Raw genomic sequence first — 16,836 nt, 5'->3', positions numbered from 1 at the left:
GCGCTCCGAGCCGGTGAAGTTGCTCACCTCACTGAGGAGCTCAGAGCAAAAGAAGAAGAGGCGGTGACAAGGGAGGCTGGTGCTTATGTGAACGCTCATAGGGATCTCTTAGCCGAGCTCAGGAAGCGATATCCCGAGGAGGACTTCTCTTGGATGGTAGATCTGGCTCCCCAGGACGAAGGTGAGGATAGTGAGGAGGAGGCTGAGGGTGAGAGAGGAAGCGAGCAAAATGTAGATCAGGCTGGGGGTGATCCTCCAGCCGAATGACTTGTACAAATTTTAAATGAAATGAAGGTTCCCCTTTTGTTTAATGAATGGATGTGATCGGAAAATCTCTAAATTGCAAAAGTACTTGATTGTCTAAGCATATTAAAACAACAACTAAAAGCGATTATTGATCTAAGTGTAAGAGGTTGGAAAATACAATAAGCATGAGATCGGCAGGGAACCAACGCTAAACGGGACTTGATTAAAATTGGAAATTTGACTTGAACACTTAAGATCGGGATCATCGTTAAACCGGATCGAAACCTTAACTTTATTATTCCCAAACTTTTAAATGAGAGATCGGCAATAAGACTGGTGGCACGAAGGCCTAATGTTGGTTCAATCTCGTTTGACGAGAAAGATCGGAAACATAATTGACTGATCAGGGAGCTTGACAATTGGTTTGAGAGATCGGTGAGGCTTCAAATGATATGGGGACTTAGTATTGATTCGATTCCTTCTGAGGAGAGATCGGAAATGTGATTGGCTGGCAAAGGGAGACTATGTGTTGGGGATCGGCTTCAAAGTTTATTGATTTCAGGAATCGGCCAACATAAGCTGTCGACAGTGATATTTTGTATAATTTTACTAACTTCTAGAATTTCGCATGTGTTAGAAGTATTTTATTTGAATTGAATCTATAATATAATGTCGAGTTGGATCTGTAAAATTATTAGATGCATGTATAATTGGATTGGATGAGGAAGCTGAGCTCCCATTTGATTTTATGACATTATGAGTATGTGAAGAGTGAGCTAAACTCCCTAAATTATTATATATTGTGCATACAGGTCGGGCGAGTCAAAAACTCCCCGTTATATGGTCCATATTATGACCGGACTTTATCCGGTTGTTTTCTTGAAATTGGGATTAATATGGGCCTTAGGATTGGGTTAAGGAATAGTTAGGCTTACTACAGGTCTCGAGGGCTTTAGGCTGGCCCAGGTTTAGTGCCGGTTCGGCCCATAGGTTGGGTCGTGACAATTTCAATTTAATCTTAATTTAGTCTAAAAATTAAGAAAATTAAAAAATAGAGTTTCTTAATTTTGTAAGCTTAAATTAAAAAATCAAGAAATTTAGTCTTAAAATTAAGAAATTAAATTTATTGATTTTTTATTAAAATCAAAAAAATTAATAAATTTAGTCTATAAATTTTAATTTTTAAATTAATTTTAAATTGAAAGCTTTAAATTAATTTAAATAAAAAATAAAAAATTAATTAAATTAAATATTTTACCGTAAATTAATCACTCTAATTTTAGAAAAGTTTTGATAAGATATGCACGTAAAATCTGCTCATAATATTTTAAATTTCTGATGATTTACAATTCTTTTGAAATAATTTTTCTTAAATTAAAAAACTCAAATTTTATTAATCCTTGTGGATATGCTTCAATTTGATGTGACAAGTCAATGAAACTTAGAAGTAAAGGCAATTTCCTTCATTGATCAAAGGATGAGCCTTTGTCTTAGCCGTTGTATGGGACTAATTAAGAACATCAATCATCAATATTCTAAACCAAATTACAAGGAATATGAGAGAATTCTTCCTTCCATTTCCATGAGGGAAAATTTTTCCATTGTTGAAGTCTATTTTAAACTCATTCCCTCCGGTCTTAATAATGTGTTTGGATGAAATGTATAATTTTTTTTTTTTGAAAAACAAGATAATAAAAAGTAATATATTAAAATCTCTCCAATTCACTAATTTAATAAATTAAAAAGAAAAAGTTTTTGAATATTTTAAAATTAAAAACTTTAAGCTTATTTAGTACTCGATTGAAAGTATATAGACTTATTTAAACTTTTTCCAATTAAGAATTCACAACACTTTCAGATCAAATAGAAACAAGAAAATAAAATTGTGTAATAGAATGAGATTCATACTGTTTTAACTACAATCTCGTTGATTTGGTGCACGAAATTTCATGTAGCGTTGAAGTATGCTGCATACAAGCTCACTCTAATCTTCAACAAGATGCAATGGGTTCTCAACTGCCACTGCCACCATTAACACTGTAGCAAGGTTTACCCGCAATAAAGTTAGGCACTATCTTGTTATGAAATCAACCTACTCTAACATAGAAGCAGCAAATACAGGTTCTTGATAACATTTATTGTTTGTTTTTTCTTTTCCCTTTTAAGATGTATAGAAATCTCAGGTCAAAGAGTGTAGCTCAATCAACAAACTGGTCTTCTTGTTGAACTATAGGCTTGAAATTGAGTTCACCATCACCAAAATAGCCATTTTGGTTTGATTTGCCAACCAATTATATACCCTCAATTATCTTAGCTCACAAGTTTGGCTTGCTATAGCTCTACCCTTAATAGAAGTTTGCTCTGATACCAAGTAGAATTTGCAGGCTAAGGAGCGTAGATCAACAAATAGGCAGACCTTCATAATGAACTAGGTTTGAAAATAAGCTCTCTATTACAAGATGGCCTGAGCCATTTTGATTTGGTTTATGAACACTTATATATCATTTAATTTTCTCATACATTATTGATGTGGAACTTGTTTCCACAAGCCATATTGCAACAAGATGAATCCTTTTCCTTGAATTGAACTCTCTATTATCACTAGATGTGAATAAAGACCCTTTTTAGCGTCAAAAGAATGATGAACAACTTCTTAATCTTGAAGAATCATATCTTAGTGCTATATGGGTATTAATGCATCTTGCTAACAATACATGACCTGATATAACATTTATTGTAAGTTTACTAGTAATATTTAATTATTCTCTAACAAGAAGAAATTGGAATGAAGTTAAGCGCATATTTCAATTTCTCTAAGGATCAATTAATATGGGATTATTTTATTCAAATGAATTTAGATTACAATTAATTGGCTATGAAAGTGCAGGATATTTATCAGATGGACTGATAAACTTATTTTATATAAGTATTTTAGGGTAGTTTTGCATCCATTTTGCCTTTTTAGTTTAGTAATTTTATACTTTTAATGCTTATTTTAGTTAATTTGTTAATTTTAGTTTCATTATATTTGATTTTTAGAATTTTAATGTTTTTGATAGGTTTTAATAAGGTTTAAAGGCAAAAAGGTCCACAAAAAGAAATTCAAAGTGATTTGGAAGCTTAAAGTAGTGTTAAAAATGAAGAAAATCCACTTAAAGAAGAAGACCAGCCGAGACTTTCAAGGGCCTCAACATGCCCTGTGTTGAGGGTCGTGTGAAGATAAGAGTTAGCCAGCAGGAATCCACATGACGCATGTAAATTCACACTGGGTCGTGTAAACAGAGATTTCGGAACAAAACATGTCGAAAGTTTCAAGGACTTCAACATGCCAAGTGTAGCTGGTCATGCAGAATCTAAAGGCTCCTCCTCCGAATCAACATGAGGCATGTGGAAAACAACTTAAATCAACATGAGGCATGTGGGATGGCGTTGACAGATTTGCTGACGTGGAAAAATGTTTTCTTTTCACACCTTTTACACCTTTTGTCTTTATCCCTTTAGAGACTATTTTTAGGGCAAACCTTGAGGGGATATATAAGCATCATATTCTCATTTTGACCATAAGGAGAAAGAGAGAGAAAAATCAAAAGAGAAAAGGAAAGAGGGAACCGCGCCATTTTTGGAGGAAGAACATTTGTAGAGTGACATTTTCCAGCTTCCATTTTCAGATATTTGGATTCTCTTCTTCTGGGTTCTTTTATTTTTAGTTTTATTTTTATGTTTTCTTGCTCTATTTCGTATTTTCTACTTTTAAATACAAGCATTAGTGAGTAGATACTTAAGATTTCAGAGTTAGGTGTAATGATTTAAGTTTTATTTGTGGATTTGGACTGGTTTTAACCAAATTTTAGTATATATAGCTTTGATTCTTATCTTGTGTGCTTATTTACATACCCATTATTGGTACCCTTTGGGTTTTGTTCTTAATCTTAGATTGAAAGACCGAGAGATGAAAATCTATGATAGATAATCAAGATAATGAACTTAATTACCTAGTGTTAGAAATAAACTAGTGAGTTAAGAGAAATTTCAAGTTGATTAAAATGCTTAAAGGGTTTTGGGTAATTAAACATCGCATGAGAATGGGGTTTAGTTTCCTTTAAAACACTCTTTAGTTTGCTTGAAAGATAAATTAAAGGAAATTAGAATCAACTTCCTTCAAACTTGTATTTCCCTTAATCTTGGCTTTGCCTATCTAAATCCCAATGAAATTTACTTCATGAACCTCAACTCTGGAATCAATTTTTACCATTAATTAATTAAATCTTTTGTCACTTGCTGAAATTTTAGTAAATTAGTATAGTGCTTAGAATTTTAATTGTTTAATTCATTATAATTTCTTTATTTTCCTAATTTAATTTGCTGCATCTCTTACTATATTTTTGGCACAAATTATCGATAGCCAAAATAATCGTGACTTTTATAGTTTGGTACTCAAACAATAAATCTCTGTGGGACGATATCTTTTCTTTACTACTTGAACGACCCGTATACTTGCGGAGTACGCAATCAAGTTTTTGCCGCCGTTGCTGAGGATTTGTTTTGTTTGATATTAGACGATTGATTGTTTGGTTAATTTAGGCATTTTATTTTTTATTTGAATTTCTTTTCTTTATCATTTTGCTTTGAGATTTTCTTATTTTGGTTTTTCAGGTACATATCTTTTGTATGAGAAGAACAAAAAGTGCAGAAATTGATTTAATTTTTGATCCTAAGATTGAAAAGACAGCTAAAGCTTTAAGAGCAGAGTCTAAAAGAAGAAAAGCTGAACTCAGAATTCAAAGACAGCAAGAGCAACATCAAGAGCAACAAGTGATAGAAGCTATGGCAAACAACAACAACCGATCAATTAAGGATCATGCTTTTCCTAGTTTTGGAGATTTTAGACCGAGTATTACAAGGCCTAGAGTGGAAGCAAACAACTTTGAGTTAAAGCCCTCACATTGTCAAATGGTTCAACAATCACAGTTTGGGAGAGGTCCTACTGAGAGTCCACATGTGCACTTTGCACATTTTCTTGAGATTAGTGACATGCTGAAGATAAATGGAGTGTCAGATGACGCCATCCGGCTGAGATTATTTCCTTTTTCTTTAAAGAATCATGCTAGGGAGTGGTTGCATTCATTACCTCCGTGTTCAATAACTACTTGGGATGAGTTATCACAAGCTTTCTTGGCTCAATACTTTCCTCTTAGCAAGACTGCAAAATTGAGAAATGAATTAACTTCTTTCAGACCAAGGGATGATGAGAGTCTCTATGAAGCTTGGGAGAGATATAAGGATCTTCAAAGGAGATGTCCACATCATGGAATCCCTAAATAGATGCTAGTTCAACATTTCTACAATGGTGTTTCTCCAGCAATTAGAAGTATAATTGATGCATCTCCAGGAGGTGATCTTATGGAAAAGTCAGAAGATGAAGCTTATTCAGCATTGGATGAAATTGCTTACAACAATTATTAATGGAGCTGTGAAAGAAATGAAATGAAGAAGCCACCAGCTAGTGTATATGAATTAGATGCCATGAGTATGTTCAATGCCAAATTTGATGCTTTGATGAGAAAAATGGATAAGTTAAGCATGAAGGTTGACTCATCAATTGGAGGATCTAGTCATACAGAAGATGTTGGTGCGAGAAATATGCATTGTATCAATGATTTTCCTTCCTATGGGTAAGAGTTTGGAAATGAGCAAGTTGATTTTGTTGGAAATTATAATCAGAAACCAGTTGGTAATCCTTTTTCTGCTACATATAATCCAGCATGGAGGAACCACCCTAACTTTTCTTGGGGAGGTCGACGAGGGCAGTAACAGAATTATCAACAACCTCCTAATTTTCAGCAACAACAGCAGAATTTTCAGCAAAACAGAGTACCACCTGGATTTCCACCATAAAGGAATCAAAATGCACCTATTCCACAACCACCAGTTCAGTCTTCAGACCAAGATTCAATTTTTAAGTCTATGATGGAGAATTTCTTAATTACTCAATAAAAATAAGGGGAAATGATTCAACAATTAACTTCAAGGATATACCAGCTTGCCACTCATAACAGGATGTTGGAAAACCAAATAGCTCAACAAGTAAGTTCTTCTAGTAAAGCACAAGGAAAACTTCCAAGTCAACCAGAGAATCCTAGAGAACATTGCAAGGCAGTGATCCTAAGGAGTGGGAAAATTTTGGGAAATGAAAAGAAAGATGAGGTAGAAGAGGAAAAGAAGAAAGAAGATGAAGACAAAAATGAATCTATTTCAAATCATGATGAAGTTAATGAGGAAGCAAACAAAAAGAAGGAAGTTGAAAAAGAAGAAGAGGAAAAGTATGTGCCCCCACCACCATACAAGCCACCATTGCCATATCCTCAGAGGTTTCAGAAAGCAAAGCTAGATAAGCAATTCGGGAAATTTTTGGAAGTTTTGAAGAAATTATACATCAACATTCCATTTACAGATGAAATTTCTCAAATGCCCTCATATGCTAAGTTCCTGAAAGAAATTTTGTCAAACAAGAGGAGATTAGAAGATTATGAAACTGTGGCATTAACAGAGGAGTGTAGTGCTCTCTTACAGAATAAACTTCCACCAAAATTGAAGGATCCAGGAAGTTTCTCTATTCCTTGTCACATTGGGGACACTAGTATTGAAAAGACATTGTGTGATCTTGGAGCTAGTGTAAGTTTGATGCCACTCTCCATTTGTGAAAAGCTGAAGGTAGGAGATTTGAAGCCCACCATCATTTCTTTACAACTAGCTGATAGATCCATCAAATATCCTGTGGGAATTTTGGAGAATGTGCCCTTAAAAGTTGGAAAATTTTTCATTCCTATGGATTTTGTGGTTCTTGAAATGGAAGAGGATATTCACATACCTATTATATTGGGAAGGCCATTTTTAGCCACAGCAGGGGCTATAATTGATGTAAAGAATGGTAGATTGACATTAAAAGTTGGAGAAGAGGAGGTGGAATTTAATTTGAATCAGACTTTGAAGAAATATCATGGAGTTGATCTTCGTTTAAGGGTGGATGTTATTGATGAGATTGTGGAAGAAGAATTTAAGAAAAGATATCCTGAGGACCCTTTGGAGAATTGTTTGGTACATAGTAAAACAACAAAGGATGAAAATCCTGAAGTTGCAGCTTTTGCTCAAATTTTGGAAGCTACTCAAGCAGTTGTAGGAGATCAAGTTTTGCAAGTTGAAGAATTGAAATATGAAGTTGCACACCCATCTTTGCTAAATGAGAAGGATGCACCACAGGAAGACCTCAAACCACTTCCATCTACATTAAGGTATGCTTTTCTTGGACCTAATTCAACTTATCCTATCATTATTAATGCAAGTTTGAGTGATGTACAAGTTGAAAAATTGCTGAGAGAGTTAAGAGCACATAGGAAATTCATTGGTTACACCATTGATGACATAAAGGGTATAAACCCTACCTTGTGCATGCATAGGATTCTTTTAGAGGATAATTTTAAAGCCACCATAGAACATCAAAGAAGGTTAAATCCTAATATGAAAGAGGTGGTGAAGAAAAAAGTCTTGAAACTACTTGAAGCTGGGATCATTTATCCTATTTCTGATAGTGGTTGGGTTAGCCCAGTTCATGTAATTCTTAAGAAAGGAGGTGTGACCGTTGTAAAAAATGAAAATAATGAGTTGATACCTACTAGAATTGTCATAGGGTGGAGGATGTGTATAGATTACAGGAAGCTTAATACTGCCACTAGGAAAGACCATTTTCCCTTGCCTTTTATTGATCAAATGTTAGAAAGGTTAGCAAAACATTCATATTTTTGTTATTTGGATGGGTATTCTGGTTTTTTCCAAATCCCAATACATCCTAGTGATCAAGAGAAAATCACATTTACATGTCCATATGGCACATTTGCATATAGAAGGATGTCTTTTGGCTTATGTAATGCACCAGCTACTTTTCAGCAGTCTATGATGGCCATCTTCTCTGATTTTATTGAGGAAATTATGGAAGTTTTCATGGATGATTTTTCTGTATATAGTTTTTCTTTCGATAATTGTCTATCTAACCTCTCTAAAGTGCTTAAAAGATGTGAAGAAACAGATTTGATGCTAAATTAGGAGAAGTGTCATTTTATGGTGCAAGAAGGCATTGTTCTTGGACATTTGGTATCACATAGAGGAATTCAAGTGGACAAGGCCAAAGTAAAAGTGATTGGGAAGATGCCTCCACCAACTTCAGTGAAAGGAATTAGAAGTTTTCTTGGGCATGTTGGGTTCTACCGGCGATTTATAAAGGATTTTTCAAAAATTGCTAAACCTCTTACAAATTTGTTAAATCATGATGTTCTTTTTAATTTTGACCATGCTTGTTTTGATTCTTTTAATAGGTTGAAGGAAGCTCTAACAACAGCCCCTATTATGCAACCTACGGATTGGTCATTGCCATTTGAGATTATGTGTGATGCTAGTGACTTTGCTGTGGGAGCTGTACTTGGTCAGAAAAAAGAGAAGAGATCTTATGCAATCTATTATGCCAGCAAAACTCTAGATGATGCTCAAGTAAATTATGCCACCACTGAGAAAGAATTTTTAGCTGTGGTATTTGCTGTGGAAAAGTTCAAATCATACCTAGTTGGATCGAAAGTGATTGTCTATACAGACCATGCCGCCATAAGATATTTGATGAATAAAAAAGAAGCAAAGCCAAGACTGATAAGATGGGTTCTATTGCTATAGGAGTTTGACTTACAAATTAAAGATAAAAAGGGAGCTGAAAATGTTGTGGCGGACCATCTATCAAGGATTAAGTATGAGAGTAAGGATGGAAATGAAGAGGAATTGCCAATTGGTGAGTTTTTCTCGAATGAGCAATTGCTAGTTGTTATTGCTGCATTGCCATGGTTATTAGATTTTGTCAATTACCTGTCATATGGAGTTCTCCCACCAGATTTGAGCTATCAACAGAAAAAGAAATTTTTGCATGATGTGAAATTTTATACATGGGAGGATCCATTGTTATTCAAGAGATGTAATGATGGCCTAGTTAGAAGGTGCGTGCCTGAAGAGGAAATAGGAAACATTTTAGAGCACTGTCATTCTTCTGACTATGGAGGTCATTTTAGTGTGGATAAAACAATAGCTAAAATACTTCAAGCTAGATTTTATTGGCCACACATGTTTAAAATTGTGAGAGAATTTATTTTGAGATGTGATAGATGTCAAAGAGTGGGGAATATTTCAAGGAAAAATGAAATGCCACAATAAGGAATTTTGGAGATTGAGTTATTTGATGTTTGGGGCATAGATTTCATGGGACCATTCCCATAATCTTTTGGGAATAAGTACATTTTGGTAGGTGTGAATTATGTGTCTAAATGGGTTGAGGCCATTGCTTCCCCTACAAATGATGTAAGGGTAGTAGTGAAATTTTTGAAAAAGTTTATTTTCACTAGATTTGGAGCTCCAAGAGCTATAATCAGTGATGGTGGACCTCATTTGTGCAATAAACAGTTTGAAAATCTTTTAAAGAAATATGGAGTTACTCATAAGGTAGCTACACCTTATCATCCTCAGACTAGTGGGCAAGTTGAAGTATCTAATAGGGAATTAAAGAGAATTCTGGAAAAAATTGTTAATCATTCAAGGAAGGATTGTTCATTGAGGCTAGATGATGCATTATGGGCGTACAGGACAACTTACAAGACACCCATTGGAACTACACCTTTTAAGCTAGTCTATGGGAAATCATGTCATTTGCCAGTTGAGTTGCAACACAAAGCATATTAGGCAATCCGAACTTTGAATTTTCACTTAAACAGTGCTGGAGAGAAAAGGTTACTTCGATTAAATGAACATGAAGAGATAAGGTTGGATGCATATGAGAATGCTAAGATTTTTAAGGAAAGGACTAGATTTTAGCATGATAAGTATATTAAAAGAAAGGAGTTTAAAGAGGGTGACCTGGTTTTATTGTATAATTCTATATTTAGTGCCAGAACCCGCTCTGCTGCCCAAAATCCTATCTCACCGTAGGTTTCTTCTGCTCCAATTAGGGTCCAATCGCCCCTGCATCATTCACCAACAGTGTCTCAAACTACTCCAGTTATCCCTCAATCTGGAAATTAGGTAAACTCATCTTACCCATGGACTTTTAGGGACTTTAAAATGAGGAAAAATTATGAGGCCCTTGCTAAAAAAAAAAAATTTTAGCCACCAAGTACATTGATGAACACAGTCTCAGGGAGATAGGGCTTTATGAATCTGTTAGTGAATATTTGGAAAATATAGATTAGAGTGATTTTGCTAGGATTCAAGAACCTGTTTCTAAGGAATTGGCAATTGAATTTTTAAGCTCATTGCAATTGGACTTCTAGCCCATGCAAAGTAACCATAGGGACACCATTTCCTTTTAGGTGTTTGGGTCAGGACAGAGAACTTGACACTGTTCAAGTGAATGCCTTATTTGGTTTTTGTAATGATGGAGCAAAAGTGATAGAGTGGCAAAGGACTATTTATGACCCCCCTATATTTTAGAAGTCCATTGCACCATATGGAAAATACTACAACCCTAGTTCTACTAAGGCCTCAGCCATCCAAGACCCTGCTCTGAGATACTTGCAAAGATTCATGTCTTACACTATACTAGGTAGAGGGCACAGTAATGGGTTGTAGGAAAGAATAATTTATTCTTTTTATGGTGCACGAAAGAGAAGAAAAAAAAATAAATGGTGCTTATTTTCTTTGCTCTCATATGGAACATATAGTCTCTAAGCATTTAGCTAGCAGTATAGTTATTGGAGGGATGGTGACTGTAATTGCCAAATCATTTGGTTTTAACCCTGACCAATATGCTATGGTGTCTATGGTTGGCCAGTCTTTTCTAGATAGAATTATTATGACTCAAATGAAAATTTGTGTAAAAAAAGGTGATGTTTATGTGTTGGTAAATAGGGGACATGATGGTATAGAGCAACAGCAATCACAGGGTATAGAACAGCATACTAATGCTGGTCCTTCTAGCTCACACCCACCTACTGCTGGACAATCAGATTTACTAGTTTTTCTTAAAGATTTGCAAGCAAAAATTGATAGAATGAGTGTAGCACAGCAACCTGTTTCTGATGCTAATTCTGATATTGTGGCTGTTTTAAAAGCTTTAGAAGCTAAGGTTAATACTGTTGGTCAGAAGCAAGCCAAGCTTGAGAAAAAGATTAAAAAGAAGTTTTCTTCATTCAGGAAAAAGTAGAAAATTCATGACAAATAAATGATTGACATTTACAATAAGCTGGCAGCCTCTTTTAACCAGCTGTACAAATGGGGCCAAGACATTTTTAAAGAGATGAAGGCTATGGTAGAAAACCTGGATACTGTTTCTGAGAAATCCAATGAGCAAGCACCTGCAGCAGCAAATGAGCCAGTGCCATCCACTAATGAAGAAGACCAACCAGCTGTCTAGTTTTAGAATTTTGTTTTTGTTAATTTCAGTTAGTTTCTGAAACTTTAGCTTTTAATTGTACACATTGGTCAGTTTGCTCTATTTTTCAACTGTTAATTTACTAGTTATTGGAACTTTTCTATGTTTTATCTATTTGTAAATGATTTAATTTTTGTTTTTAATTATGTTTGTTTCATGAATCTTACGTTGGCTTGTTCATTGTTGCTAGCTGCCTTGGTTTCTTTTGCTGTGATTCTTGCACTATCTTTGTCATCCAGATTTCTATTGAATTGATCATTTTCTTTAATTTCAGTCTCTATTGGCTATTGTAATAGCATTACTGATATAACTTTTTAATAGTCATAAAACTGAATTATTGACAATGCAGCAGCTACTCTTCTCTTAGCCCTGACAATTTAGCATTTAAGGTAACTTCTAGACATTCATCTGCCACATGCTGACATTGCTTTCCTTTGCCATGCCTCATGCTAAGGGTTATGCTCTCCTATGAGCTATTTGCATTGCTTCAAATTTTCAAAATTTTTAAAAACCCACCGAAATTTTCATGGAGCATGACATGCCCCATGTTGATACCCCATATCAGTTCCTTAACAGTTGGCACAGGGCATGCTAATTTACCTTTACTTCAACACACCTCATGCTTTTTATTTAACATGCCTCATGCTCCCAATACTTATAAATCACATGCCTCATGTACATATTCTGATCATTCACCACTAGGCATGAACATTCTACATGGTAACTCTTTTCCACTCTTTCTTAGTTTATATCTCTCCAAGCTATCATTTATTGATTTCATTGACATTTCTGCCACTTCGATTAAGCCAATGAGGACATTGTCTAATTTGAGTTTGGGGGAGGGCAAAATTTTTGCAAAATTTTTAATCCTTTTTATTTATATTACTTAAATTGCATTTCATCTATACTTAGTTACTTAGTTCACATACACCATACACCTACACCATGTAAATATATACACTTGCATATAGATATCATATAGAACATGTATAGTTTTTATTTCAATTTTTTTATTTTATTTAATTTTTGCATTCATTTTAGGAAGCATGCATACATAAAAAAATAAATAAATAAATAAATAAATTTTTACCTAATTCTTAGAAGATTGAGAATCATTTTGAAAAGCAATTGAGCTTGCCTCTAGATGGGTTTGACGGATTGAAAGTTCCGAATTGGTATGAGGTTATGAGATTCTTATCTAGGTTTATATCTTCTTAGCCAAGGGGCACCCAATTAATTATATTGAGTTTTGAGTGCTTAAAGAAAACTCTAGAGTAAGAAATAACGAATTATGTCTCACCAATCCTAGAACAAGCCTTCTAGACCTTTCGAGACGAAATTTTAGCATTCACTTGAAAAGGGAAATGATTAAGGCATTCTTTGAATTTTAAACCCACATTTTTAGCCTTAACCAACCTCATTTTAAATTTTTCCTTTGAAACCAATTTGAGCCTTCATTTATACCCTTTATTTCCTTGGCACCCATAATTTACCTAGCCATAAACCTAAACACTTACCGTCCTTCGTGAGAATAATTTATTTAAGAGATTCTAAAAAAAAAAAAAAAAAGGTATATAACAATCAAGTGGGACAAGTACTAATGTAAAATTGGCTATCAATCATATCATCTTAAAAAAAAAAAAATTATTTACCACCGGAGTATACAAAGAAATGAGTTTGGGGGTGGATTAAAAAGGGATAATTGCAATGCAAAATTCAATGTTATTTATGTAATCCCTAAAAGAGTTGCAAAAATTGTATGCTAGCATTGGTGATTTATTGTAAAGTTCTTCCTCCCATTTGATTCTTAAAATAAAAAATAAAAATAAAAAATAATAATAAAAATAAAAAAATAAAAATAATAAATAATAATAATAAAAGAAAAGTGTATCTTGATCTTTTTAACAATTTAATTATTTTCATGTTTTGCTTCCCTTTTAACTTTTCTTATTAGCCACATTATAATCCCTTAACCCCATTACAGCCATTAAAAGTCCTTTTGATTTCTTGATTGTGTTTTGCTACATTAGTGAAGATTGGATTAGTTGGTTTGCCTATGGGATTGGCACATTATTCATCCATTTAAACTATTTCCATCATCATTTGAGACGCTTTAGTTTATTGATTGTTTTAGAGCCTATTTTAGCATGATTTCTCTACGTAATTGATTGGTTTGAGTTTGATGGAATGAATAATTGACCCAAGGCTAAGCAGTAATAACTTTGGTGAGAATTGAATTCCTTATATCTTGAAGGTGGGTATATGGTTGTTGGTGGCTAAAGGTAAGTTTGAAAGCTTGAATGAGTGATTTTTATGAATTTAAGAAAAAGGTACCCCAATTGCATATAATTGTTTTTAATTTGCTTGAGGACAAGCAAAGATTTGAGTTTGGGGAAATTTGATAAACTCATTTTATATAAGTATTTTAGGGTAGTTTTGCATCCATTTTGCCTTTTTAGTTTAGTAATTTTATACTTTTAATGTTTATTTTAGTTAATTTGTTAATTTTAGTTTCATTATATTTGATTTTTAGAATTTTATTGTTTTTGATAGGTTTTAATAAGGTTTAAAGGCAAAAAGGTCCACATAGAAGAAATTCAAAGTGATTTGGAAGCTTAAAGTAGTGTGAAAAATGAAGAAAATTCGCTTAAAGAAGAAGACCAGTCGAGACTTTCAAGGGCCTCAACATGCCCTGTGTTGAAGGTCATGTGAAGATAAGAGTTAGCCAGTAGGAATCCACATGAGGCATGTAAATTCACACTGGGTCGTGTAAACAGAGATTTCAAAACAAAATACGCTGAAAGTTTCAAGGACTTCAACATGCCCCGTGTAGCTGGTCATGCAGAATCTAAAGGCTCCTCCTCCTAATCAACATGAGGCATGTGGAAAACAACTTAAATCGACATGAGGCATGTGGGATAGTGCTGGCAGATTTGCTGACATGGAAAAAATTTCTCTTTTCACACCTTTTACACTTTTTGTCTTTATCCCTTTAGAGACTATTTTTAGGGCAAACCTTGAGGGGATATATAAGCATCATATTCTCATTTTTACCATAAGGAGAAAGAGAGAGAAAAATCAAAAGAGAGAGAAAAATCAAAAGAGAAAAGGAAAGAGGGAACAACGCCATTTTTGGAGGAAGAACACCTGCAGAGTGACGTTTTCCAGCTTCCATTTTCAGAGATTTAGAATCTCTTCTTCTAGATTCTTTTATTTTTAGTTTTATTTTTATGTTTTCTTGCTCTATTTCATATTTTCTACTTGTAAATACAAGCATGAGTGATTAGATACTTAAGATTTCAGAGTTTGGTGTAATGATTTAAGTTTTATTTGTGGATTTGGACTGATTTTAATCAGATTTTAGTATATATAGCTTTGATTCTTATCTTGTGTGCTTATTTACATACCCATTGTTGGTACCCTTTAGGTTTTGTTCTTAATCTTAGATTGAATGACCGAGAGGTGAAAATCTATGATAGATAATCAAGATAATGAACTTAATCACCTAGTGTTAGAAATAAACTAGTGGGTTAAGAGGAATTTCAAGTTGATTAAAATGCTTAAAGGGTTTTGGGTAATTAAACATCGCATGAGAATGGGGTTTAGTTTCCTTTAAAACACTCTTTAGTTTGCTTGAAAGATAAATTAAAGGAAATCAGAATCAACTTCCTTCAAACTTGTATTTTCCTTAATCTTGGCTTTGCTTATCCAAATCCCAATGAAATTTACTTCATGAACCTCAACTCTGGAATCAATTTTTACAATTAATTAATTAAATCTTTTGTCACTTGCTGAAATTTTAGTAAAGTTGTATAGTGCTTAGAATTTTAATTGCTTAATTCATTATAATTTCCTTATTTTCCCAATTTAATTTGCTGCATCTCTTACTCTATTTATGGCACAAATTATCGATAGCCCAAATAATCGTGACTTTTATAGTTTGGTACTCAAACAACAAATCTCTGTGGGACGATATATTTTCTTTACTACTTGAACGACCCGTATACTTGCGGAGAACGCAATCAAGTTTTTAGCGTCGTTGCCAGGGATTTGTTTTGTTTGATATTAGACGATTGATTGTTTGGTTAATTTGGGCATTTTATTTTTTATTTTAATTTCTTTTCTTTATCATTTTACTTTGAGATTTTCTTATTTTGGTTTTTCAGGTACATATATTTTATATGAGAAGAACAAAAAGTGCAGAAATTGATTTAATTTTTGATCCTGAAATTGAAAAGACAGCTAAAGCTTTAAGAGCAGAGTCTAAAAGAAGAAAAGCTGAACTCAGAATTCAAAGACAGCAAGAGCAACAGCAAGAGCAACAAGTGATAGAAGCTATGGCAAACAACAACAACCGATCAATTAAGGATCATGTTTTTCCTAGTTTTGGAGATTTAGACCGAGTATTACAAGGCCTAGAGTGGAAGCAAACAACTTTGAGTTGAAACCCTCACTTTGTCAAATGGTTTAACAATCACAGTTTGGGGGAGGTCCTACTGAGAGTCCACATGTGCACCTTGCACATTTTCTTGAGATTAGTGACATGCTGAAGATAAATGGATTATCAGATGATGCCATCCGGCTGAGATTATTTCCTTTTTCTTTGAAGGATCGTGGTAGGGAGTGGTTGCATTCATTACCTCCGGGTTCAATAACTACTTGGGATGAGTTGTCACAAGCTTTCTTGGCTCAATACTTTCCTCCTAGCAAGACTGTAAAATTGAGAAATGAATTAACTTCTTTCAGACCAAGGGATGATGAGAGTCTCTATGAAGCTTGGAAGATATATAAGGATCTTCAAAGGAGATGTCCACATCATGGAATCCCTAAATGGATGCTAGTTCAACATTTCTACAATGGTGTTTCTCCAGCAATTAGAAGTATAATTGATGCATCTTCAGGAGGTGATCTTATGGAAAAGTTAGAAGATGGAGCTTATTCAGCATTGGATAAAATTGCTTACAACAATTATCAATGGAGCTGTGAAAGAAATGAAATGAAGAAGCCACCAACTAGTGTATATGAATTAGATGCCATGAGTATGTTCAATGCCAAATTTGATGCTTTGACGAGAAAAATGGATAAGTTAAGCATGAAGGTTGACTCATCAATTGGAGGATCTAGTCATACAGAAGATG

General features: G+C 34.1%; 1 protein-coding gene and 2 non-coding genes across 3 annotated transcripts; 1 reads left to right on the top strand and 2 right to left on the bottom strand.

The window, feature by feature from the left end:
- Positions 1–5,451: 5,451 nt before the first annotated feature.
- Positions 5,452–5,558, bottom strand: LOC131172442 (small nucleolar RNA R71). Its single transcript, XR_009142919.1, has one exon. It is a non-coding gene; the product is annotated as a small nucleolar RNA R71 (small nucleolar RNA).
- Positions 5,559–6,711: 1,153 nt separating this feature from the next.
- LOC110658919 (uncharacterized) lies at positions 6,712–10,011 on the top strand. The gene is made up of 7 exons (XM_058133072.1): positions 6,712–7,020; positions 7,102–8,021; positions 8,403–8,498; positions 8,613–8,823; positions 8,962–9,337; positions 9,581–9,633; positions 9,736–10,011. The coding sequence occupies exons 1-7, from the start codon at positions 6,712–6,714 to the stop codon at positions 10,009–10,011; spliced, it is 2,241 nt and encodes a 746-aa protein (XP_057989055.1).
- A 6,404-nt stretch (positions 10,012–16,415) lies between these two features.
- LOC131172248 (small nucleolar RNA R71) lies at positions 16,416–16,522 on the bottom strand. The gene has a single exon (XR_009142731.1). It is a non-coding gene; the product is annotated as a small nucleolar RNA R71 (small nucleolar RNA).
- Positions 16,523–16,836: the final 314 nt, after the last annotated feature.

The sequence above is a fragment of the Hevea brasiliensis genome, chromosome 13 (assembly GCF_030052815.1).
Source record: "Hevea brasiliensis isolate MT/VB/25A 57/8 chromosome 13, ASM3005281v1, whole genome shotgun sequence".
Classification (NCBI taxonomy): Eukaryota; Viridiplantae; Streptophyta; class Magnoliopsida; order Malpighiales; family Euphorbiaceae; genus Hevea; species Hevea brasiliensis.
Note: the sequence above shows the minus strand (reverse complement) of the source record. Positions and strands in the feature narration are given on the sequence as shown.

What these genes read in the sequence shown, in the direction of transcription:
- LOC110658919 (XM_058133072.1), top strand. Translation starts at nt 6,712, where the DNA reads ATGCCCTCATATGCTAAGTTCCTGAAAGAAATTTTGTCAAACAAGAGG. An exon ending in ATAGATCCATCAAATATCCT is followed by an intron (nt 7,021 to 7,101) that starts GTGGGAATTTTG and finishes GAAATGGAAGAG; the next exon opens with GATATTCACATACCTATTAT. An exon ending in AGAAAGAATTTTTAGCTGTG is followed by an intron (nt 8,824 to 8,961) that starts GTATTTGCTGTG and finishes CTATTGCTATAG; the next exon opens with GAGTTTGACTTACAAATTAA.